A 9,720-nucleotide genomic window follows, 5' to 3' on the forward strand; every position below is an offset into this window, starting at 1 on the left:
GAAATGCTTGTAAAAGTTTATAAATGTTTTTAAACGTACCTGTACGTGGTCACCCCAGTTCTCCCCAGACATGCCTTTCTGAAAGACAGAGGGGGTGGGAAGACAACATGAATGGGAAGGAAAGCAGAGGATCAAAAGGAAACATTACCAAAAAAACTATTGTGGTTTTACCTACTTTATTTGAATGCACTGATTGCAAGTGGCTTTGCATAAGAAAGCCTGCTAAATGACTAGAATGTCAAAGTAAAATGTATCGTATTGAAGGCCCCAGCCTGCTTACATCCACAAACCTTTTATACATGAGGAAACGCAGAGTCCGATTTACGCTTCTACACTGAATTGGGACACAGCGCTGCAAAGTGAAAAATTAAACCATTGAAAATGTTGAGCAGGCACACTGATGATCAGTATTACACATGGGAACTATCAGAACACACAGTCACACACACACACCAGGGTCGATGTTGAATTTCTCCAGCAGTCGAAGCACTTGTTTGCTGAGCATCTTAGGCTGGATTTGGTCAGTTTGATGTTTGGAGAGGGACAAGCGGGAGAACTGCCTGCAGTGAAGCACAAGGAATCATAAACAACAGAACAAACGTAACAGACACACACACACAAACTATACCTGCGTATTTGTGCTATGCTATAGTCAGGATGGCACCCGGAGTCTAGCAGTCTGACCATGCATTCCTCCAGTTTAGGATGGCCCCTCACAAATGACTCAGCCATAGGCAGCTTGTCCTGCAGGATCACATATGCAACACACACACACTCACACACTCACTCACTCACATACACACAGACACACACACACACACTCACACACACACACACACAGACACACAAACTCGCACAATAGACACACACACATTATATTTTGATAACACTGAAACTCTCACCTCCTCCATATCCACTTCATTCGGCTTAGAAGCGCTGCCTGAAAAACAACAACATTTAATACAACATTACTTTACTCAAAACATGAAGTATATGACATTCATCTAACATAGCTTTGTCTGACTCAAGCATGTTGATCCATTTGATTTCCATCCAATACCACACACAAATGCACACACATTTACATTTTAGTAGACAACCTTGTCCAGAGCGACTTACAGGAGCAAGTAGGGTTAAGTGCCTTGCTCAAGAGCACATTGACAGGGAGGCCATATCATGATGAACAGAACAGTATACTGACACTGTCTTGACAGTGTTCAAAGGCCTAGAAAAGCTGCACAGATGTTCTCTCACAAGTAATAGAGGACACAGGAAAACAGCACTGTGGGCTTTCACAGGAGCACAGCACTCACTGGGAGAGGACAGAGAGGGGCTCTAATGGCCCTATTCCTGCCTCCTCTCTCCTCCGTCCTCTCTCGCCTCCTTTTGAAAAAGGTCAAAGGTAATCGAGGAGAGTGAACGTGGACGAAAACCGCCCTGTAGCAGTTGAGAGCCTGCTGTCTGATGATATGCAGCCTCAGGATGCTCCGGTCTCAATTCCCTAGCTGGTAGATGTCTATGAGAGGGTCCATGTGGAGGCTGAGGGCGCGGCGGTGCAGCCCCAGTTCAGAGGCCTCCGGGACGGTCTTGAGAGTCACCTGGGGGTGGGCGATTTGCACTTACAACTTTGTGTTTATTTATATAGTCACCACCCAGCAATCCGGGAACATTCCCAGAACATTAGCCAAGATTCCCATGAAGTTCTAGTTAGGGTTTTATCTAACATTAGGATAATAACATCCCCCCCAAAAAAAAAAAAAAGTTTTGCGTCAGAAAATGTTTTCAATTAAATATCCTGAAGAATTACATTAAATATCCTGTTGTGCACAACATCTGTAACAACCACTACAGAACATTCCTCAAACATTCTCATTAGGTTTCCAGGTAAAGAACAGATTAAATGTGTTCTGGGAACGTTCTTGCAACATCAGGCGAATGATTTATACAAATATTGAATAATCATCAGCACAACTAGCCAGTTTTTGTGCTATAAGAACATTTGCCACAACCTAACGAATGTTCTGGGAACTTTCACAGAACCAATTTTGGTTTAGTGGTGTAACAGTATTGCTTCCGTCCCTTTCCTCACCCCAACCTGGGCTTGAACCAGGGACCCTCTGCACACATCGACAACAGTCACCCTTGAAGCATCGTTACCTATCACTCCACAAAAGCTGTGGTCTTTGAGGAGCAAGGGAAACAACTAATGCATGGTCTCAGAGCGAGTGACGTCACCGATTGAAACGCTACTAGCGCACACCGCTAACTAGCTAGCCATTTCACACTCATAATAGCAACATGTCTTAATAAACCACACGCATACGTTTCGGCCTGCACCTTCTTCAGTGCGGGTAACAGTGTGAGGTATGTGTTGCGCCATGCCACCTTCCTCAGTGTGTGTAACAGTGTGAGGTACGTGTTGCGCCATGCCACCTTCCTCAGTGCGTGTAACAGTGTGAGGTATGTGTTGCGCCATGCCTCCTTCCTCAGTGCGTGTAACAGTGTGAGGTATGTGTTGCGCCATGCCACCTTCCTCAGTGCGTGTAACAGTGTGAGGTATGTGTTGCCCCATGCCACCTTCCTCAGTGCGTGTAACAGTGTGAGGTATGTGTTACGCAATGCCGCCTTCATCAGTGCGTGTAACAGTGTGAGTTTTTTTTTCATTTTTACGTGATTGATTTTTGGTACCTTCCTAGCACCCTTTTTACTTGTTGACAGAAAAAGATTTTGAGTTTACTTTATTTTATTTTACTTTACTGAGACTGACATTGGGTTGGTCAGTCTCCAGCGTTCAAACTCCATAAGGATGCTGTGGCCCATGGTGGTAGCCTTGCTCTTCTGCCTGCCTTCCAGCAAACACAGCAGGTCCTCTAATGGATGCTGGAAGATGAGGACAGTTTTTTTCCATCCTCCTCTGGCTACATTGACTTCAATAGAAAACCTAGGAGGCTTGTGCTCCTCACCCCCTTCCATAGACCTACATGGTAATTATGACAACTTCCGGAGGACGTCCTCTAACCAATCAAAGCTTTTGCAGTACGAACAGACATGTTGTCCATCCAATCAAAGGATCAGTGAATTAACTTCATACTATGCATGTGTAATTTAGAAGCTTGGTGAGTTGGTGACATTGTTGGATAGATTGAGATAGTGAATAGTGGTAGTGGAGCATTAAAAAATATATATTATTCCTTTCAAATTAGTTTCTTCAAACTACAGGAGAAAAAAAGTTACCAAGATTATGTATTGTTTTCTTGGTTTTAGAACTTTATTTTTATGTCTAGTTAGTGCAATTTATTAGGAGTTCACAGCGAAACTGTTCTCTGAATTCAATTTTTATTGACATGGTCAAATAACTGAAGCACAGATTGGTAACTTTTCTTCTAATTTGGCACTGAAACTAAAGGCCATGAGTAACTTGGTCAAGATTAATGACACCGATTGGCCTATACGGGGCACTGTTATAAGCAGGCTCACTTAAACCCTCATATCCGTCATGCCGTTTGACCTAGAGCAGGGCTTGACATTAACTCCAGACGGAGTTGGCATGCCGAGACGACACCCTCTCATTGGACGCACTCATCGCGATGGCCATCCGTCTGGATAACCTCCTTCGGGAGCGTCAGCACTCCCATCGCCTCTCTCCCTCTTTCGTTGACCGATCTGAGTCAGTCTGAACCCATGGAGGTAGGGGCCACACGCCTCCCCGCGGCTGAGCGACGGCGTCGGAGACAGCTGGGGCTCTGTTCCTATTGTGGTCAAGAGGGGCACCAGCTTCAACGGTGTCCGCTACTTCCCAACCCAGGAGCCACTAGAGCAGAGGGACGGCCCCGTGATCATCCATCTCCTGGGGTAGGTGTGAGTATTCCATCATCACTCTCCACCAAGCCCTTTTTAGTTTTTAGTACCGATTTCACTAGCTGGCTGTCCTTCATGTGGTGTTTCTACAGCTCTAGTTGACTCCGGTGCTACGGGGAATTTTATTGACCAGGTCCTTGCCTCCTCCCTGAACATAGCAACATACCCGCTCTCCTCTCCGTTTCTGGTTCAAGCGCTGGATAACCGAATCTGGAACAATCACACATATCACAGCACCACTCACCATTACCGTGGGACCTCAGCACCAAGAAAACCTTCTCTTCCTCATCATCATCCAGGCACCCGTACATAAAGTCATCCTCGGCCTCCCGTGGCTCCAACGCCACGACCCCACCATCTCCTGGTCGAGGATGGAGATCACGGCCCTGGAAACCAGATGTCGTAAGACCTGCGTTTCCTTACCCTGTGGTTCCACGTCAGTTGAGAGTCCTGTGGTTGCCCTCCAGGCCGACATCCTGGAGGTTTACCAGCATCTCCGGGAGGTTTTCTCCAAGACCCACGCCACCTGTCTCCCTCCTCATCGCCCCTGGGACTGTGCCATTGACCAGCTAACAGACTCGGCGCCTCCGTGCAGCCGCATCTACCCCCTGTCGGTGGCTGAAACCAAGGCTATGGAGGAATACATCCAGGAGGCTCTCCAACAGGGTTTCATCCGCCCATCCACCTCCCCTGCATCGGCAGGTTTCTTCTTCGTGGCGAGTGTGTCCTGGGGTACCACCCGGCCCCGTGGACCCCGAGCCAGACCGATGCCCCTGCAGTGGACAAGTGGTTCCGGCGTGCCGAGGAAGTTTGGAACACTGCCCACGTGAGGCTCCAACGTGCCATCCGCAGCCAAAAGGAGCAAGCGGATCTCCACCGCAGTGAGGCTCCTGTGTTCCATCCTGGTGATCACGCCTGGCTCTCCACCAGGAACCTCCCGCTCCGCATGCCCTGCTGGAAGCTGAGCCCTCGGTTTGTGGGGCCATTCAAAGTCATCTGGAGGGTCAATGAGGTAACATACCGATTACAGCTTCCACCTAACTACCGGATCTCACCCTCTTTTCACGTTTCCCTCCTCAGCCCGGTGGTTCCTGGTCCCCTGGCTGATGCCGTCCCCCACGTCAATCCTCCACCTCCCCTGGACATTGAGGGAAGCCCTGCCTATGCTGTCAGATCCCTCCTGGACTCGCGACGTCGTGGGGGTCGGCTCCAGCACAGTGGCTTGCGAAAGTATTTCGCAAGCCACTATTTCGCAAGCCACTATTTTGTTGCCTTACAACCTGGAATTAAAATGGCTTTTTTGGGGGTATGAATCATTTGATTTACACAACATGCCTACCACTTTGAAGATGCTAAATATTTTTTATTGTGAAACAAACAAGAAATAAGACAAAAAAACAGAAAACTTGAGCATGCATAACTATTCACCCCCCCCAAAGTCAATACCACCTTTTGCAGCAATTACAGCTAAAAGTCTCTTGGGGTATGTCTCTATAAGCTTGGCACATCTAGCCACTGGGATTTTTGCCCATTCTTCAAGGCAAAACTGCTCCAGCTCCTTCAAGTTGGATGGGTTCCGCTGGTGTACAGCAATCTTTAAGTCATACCACATATTCTCAATTGGATTGAGGTCTGAGCTTTGACTAGGCCATTCCAAGACATATAAATGTTTCCCCTTAAACCACTCGAGTGTTGCTTTAGCAGTATGCTTAGGGTCATTGTCCTGCTGGAAGGTGAACCTCCGTCCCAGTCTCAAATCTCTGGAAGACTGAAAGAGGTTTCCCTCAAGAATTTCCCTGTATTTAGCGCCATCCATCATTCCTTCAATTCTGACCAGTTTCCCTGTCTCTGCCAATGAAAAACATCCCCACAGCATGATGCTGCCACCACCATGCTTCACTGTGTGGATGGAGTTCTCGGGGTGATGAGAGGTGTTGGGTTTGCGCCAGACACATGTTTGTACAGGAGGCTGTAGCCAATATGCATATCACCTAAACTTTGACATGTAGGCTTTTTTATACATTAAAAATAGATTTGAATATTATTCCAATGTTAGCCTCTGATCCAATTCTGATCTGTGTAACTAAAAATACTTAATCTTCTTCTCATGAACCATTAGTCGGATTGACTCCAGAGTTGCTGCATTCAAAGTCAGCCACTCTACACCACTAGATGACACCACATCACACCAGGGCTATAAGAACTGAACCGATGGACATGGGACCATAATTTTGTATGTAAACCTTGTATACACTGAGTGTAGAAAACATTAGGAACACCATCCTAATAATGAGTTGCACTCCCTTTTGACCTCAGAACACCCTCAATTTGTCTGGGCATGGACTACAAGGTGTCAAATGCATTCATTTTACATTTTACATTTTCGTCATTTAGCAGACGCTATATCCATGTCAAAATATAAAATTATATTATAAATTATAAATTGATTTGCATTTTAATGAGGGAAATACGTTTTTGACCCCTCTGCAAAACATGACTTAGTACTTGGTGGCAAAACCCTTGTTGGCAATCACAGAGGTCAGACGTTTCTTGTAGTTGGCCACCAGGTTTGCACACATCTCAGGAGGGTCATTAAGGTTTCGAGGCTGACGTTTGGCAACTCAAACCTTCAGCTTCATATTCAGAACCCTTTCCTGCACTTAAGTCAAGCCTCTGAACACCTCAACTCATGCCTCATACCCTTATTCAATCACTGCTGTGTAGCCCTCTCATTCCCATTCCCCATAATATTTTACTATAAATGTCTTTATTAAATATTTTAGGATAAACTAACTTGTCTTTGACGATTTTTGAAACATGCTTTGTCGTCTCCATGCTGTCCGCGGCTATACCGTGGGTCTCCCATCCTCCTCAATTGTTCAAGTCACCAGCCTCCACACAGGGCCTGACTGTGAAGTTGATGACAGAGACACACTGTAATTACAGCTCTTTCTCACCGCCTCCAGCTCTTTTCTGGTCCAGAGGACAAAGAGTTGTTCTCTCAGTGCCATGGGGTCAGCACCTGGAGGTCACACAGGTGATATGGGGTTACACGGCCCCCTACTGACCTCTCACCCCAACCTGTCAATGGCTATGGGGTTACCAGCCTAATCCTTCACCCAATCCATTGGAGCATTAGAGCAACCCACCCATCCTATTGTGTTTATCACTTTCCTTTTCCCCCCATTTTCACACACACTAGATATACCTAACCTCCTAAGTCCTTACGCATGGCAAACTGAACAAATAACATACACACACATTAGCCTATTCCTACACTAACCACTCCTTCACAATGTGTGTCACTACACCTTAATGTTTGTATCGTTGCTAAGAATAGCTGGGTTATCATTAACTCAAAAGAGTGAGATGGGATAGGATTAACAGCAGTTGTTGAGGGTTACTGACTGAGTTTTGGACTAGTTCTGCTTAGCTTTTGGTTTGATTTAAAGCCATAATACCCACTGAGAACTGAGAGGACAGGGCACATTTTTGGACGGCTGGGGTGAGTTAAAAAAAGGCCTGTTAACAAAATGGAGACAAGGGGAGGTATAGGCCGGGTATGTTCCTAAACATTCCCAAATGCTCCTGCCTCTCTCTCTCTGTCTCTTTCTCTCTCTCTCTCTTTTATGCTGTGTCGGCTCCGACCCCCCCCCCCCCCCCCACACTCCGTCTCCCTCCTTCCCAGGCCGAGTGTTCTTGTTCCCCTCTCCCCACCGCTATCTGTTTGTCTCGGATTTCCCCAGGAAAGGGCAACACGGTGGTCATGGTGTAAAACATCCAGCCTTCCTGACGGACAGCCTGGGAAAGCAGACCAAAGGGCTTCTCTCTCCCTCTCTCACCACACTTTAACTCTCAGGTCCTCACAGATCGGAGCTAGCTAATGCATACCTAAAAGCAGAGAGACAGAGCAGTGTGTATTGTAACATAGCTCAGAACAGGTCTGGGAAGCACAGGGACGAACTGCACTAAGGAAAAACACTTTTCACTGACTCCCTAGAGCACAGCACAGCACAATGCATGGATGTAGAGCACTGCACACTTCACAGAAATCTTCTTTCTATGTTGCTAGTCTACCTACTTTGTCAGCCCTTCTCCCCCGATTTCTCAGATTGGCCGGGCGGCCAGCTCTCAGAAAACTCTTGGTGGTTCCAAACTTCTTCCATTTAAGAATGATGGAGGTCACTGTGTTTTTGGGGACCATCAATGCTGCAGACATTTTTTGGTACCCTTCCCCAGATCTGCGCCTCAACATAATCCTGTCTCGGAGCTCTACGGACAATTCCTTCGACCTCATGGCTTGGTTTTTGCTCTGACATGCACTGTCAACTGTGGGACCTTATATTGACAGGTGTGTGCCTTTCCAATTCATGTCCAATCAATTGAATTTACCACAGGTGGACTCCAATGAAGTTGTAGAAACATCTCAAGGTTGATCAATGTCACGTTCGTTTAAGGACGGGTCAGACCAAGGCGCAGCGTGATATGCATACATGTTTATTTACAACGAATAAACACAACACAAAACAACAAACCAAACCAAACGTCCAAAGGTTGAACACAAAACTAGCCTAAACACGGAACAAGATCCCACAACGAACTAGTGCCAATAGGCTGCCTAAGTATGATCCCCAATCAGAGACAACGAGCGACACCTGTCTCTGATTGGGAATCACACCCGGCCAAACATAGATATACAACACCTAGACTGCAACATAGATATACACAACATAGAATAACACACCCTGACTCAACATATAAGAGTCCCCTGAGTCAGGGCGTGACAGTACCCTCCCCCAAAGGTGCGGACTCCGACCGCACAACCTTTACCTAATGTGGTCGTCACGCCTAACCGGGCGTGACGACCACATACTCTCCGCCTCCCTGTTGCGCCCCTGGTCTGGTCTGGTTCCTTTATTAACCCCCGCTCCTTCTGCTGCCTAACCAGCTCCTCTCTCCGTGCCTCCACTATTTCCTTCACCCTTTGAGCCTCCTGTAACTGACCGGCTAACTCCTGCTCCCTCTGAGCTAACAGCCCCCGTAACATGGTGGCCTCCTGTCTTAACCTGCAGATCCGCCCTTTCACGGCCTCCTGCTGCCTTGTCGTCCACCCCGTGTGCCCCCCCCAAAAAAATTATTGGGGTTGCCTCTCGGGTCTCCGTTGTCGGCACTGTTGGCGCCGTTTCTCCTCTCCTGCCCGGGCTTCCTCCTTCACCCAGGATCCTTTATCAGCTACACTCTCCTTCATCGCCTCCCGATAACGGACGGCCTCCTCCTCTGTAATTCTCCCCCAACCGAGGAGGACATCTACTAATGTTACCTCCTGTTGAATCCCAGGCATTTGCTCCTTCTGGGCACGCTGCTTGGTCCTTGTTTGGTGGGATCTTCTGTCACGTTCGTTTAAGGACGGGTCAGACCAAGGCGCAGTGTGAAATGCGTGCATGTTTATTTAAATGATAAACACACGACAAAACAACAAACCAAACGAAATGTGAAGTCCAAAGGCTGAACACAAAACTAGCCTAAATACGGAACAAGATCCCACAACTAACTAGTGCCAATAGGCTGCCTAAGTATGATCCCCAATCAGAGACAACGAGTGACACCTGTCTCTGATTGGGAATCACACCCGGCCAAACATAGATATACAACACCTAGACTGCAACATAGATATACACAACATAGAATAACACACCCTGACTCAACATATAAGAGTCCCCTGAGTCAGGGTGTGACAATCAATGGAAACAGGATGCACCTGAGCTCAATTTCGAGTCTCATAGCAAAGGGTCTGAATACTTATGTAAATAAAGTATTTATGTTTTTATTTTTAAAAACCTGTTTTGGCTTTGTCATTATTGT

The 9,720-nt window shown here is 46.9% G+C and overlaps 1 protein-coding gene across 1 annotated transcript; it reads right to left on the reverse strand.

Annotated features, from left to right (window-relative positions):
* Nucleotides 1–290: 290 nt before the first annotated feature.
* On the reverse strand, nucleotides 291–932 carry LOC121583414 (exonuclease mut-7 homolog). Its single transcript, XM_045225408.1, has 3 exons — nucleotides 629–932; nucleotides 454–560; nucleotides 291–352 (listed from the first exon to the last, which is right to left on the reverse strand). Exons 1-3 carry the CDS (start codon nucleotides 730–732, stop codon nucleotides 330–332), a joined length of 234 nt encoding a protein of 77 aa, XP_045081343.1. The 5' UTR covers nucleotides 733–932; the 3' UTR covers nucleotides 291–329.
* Between the last annotated feature and the right edge of the window lie 8,788 nt (nucleotides 933–9,720).

The sequence above is a fragment of the Coregonus clupeaformis genome, chromosome 15, assembly GCF_020615455.1.
Source record: "Coregonus clupeaformis isolate EN_2021a chromosome 15, ASM2061545v1, whole genome shotgun sequence".
Lineage (NCBI taxonomy): Eukaryota > Metazoa > Chordata > Actinopteri > Salmoniformes > Salmonidae > Coregonus > Coregonus clupeaformis.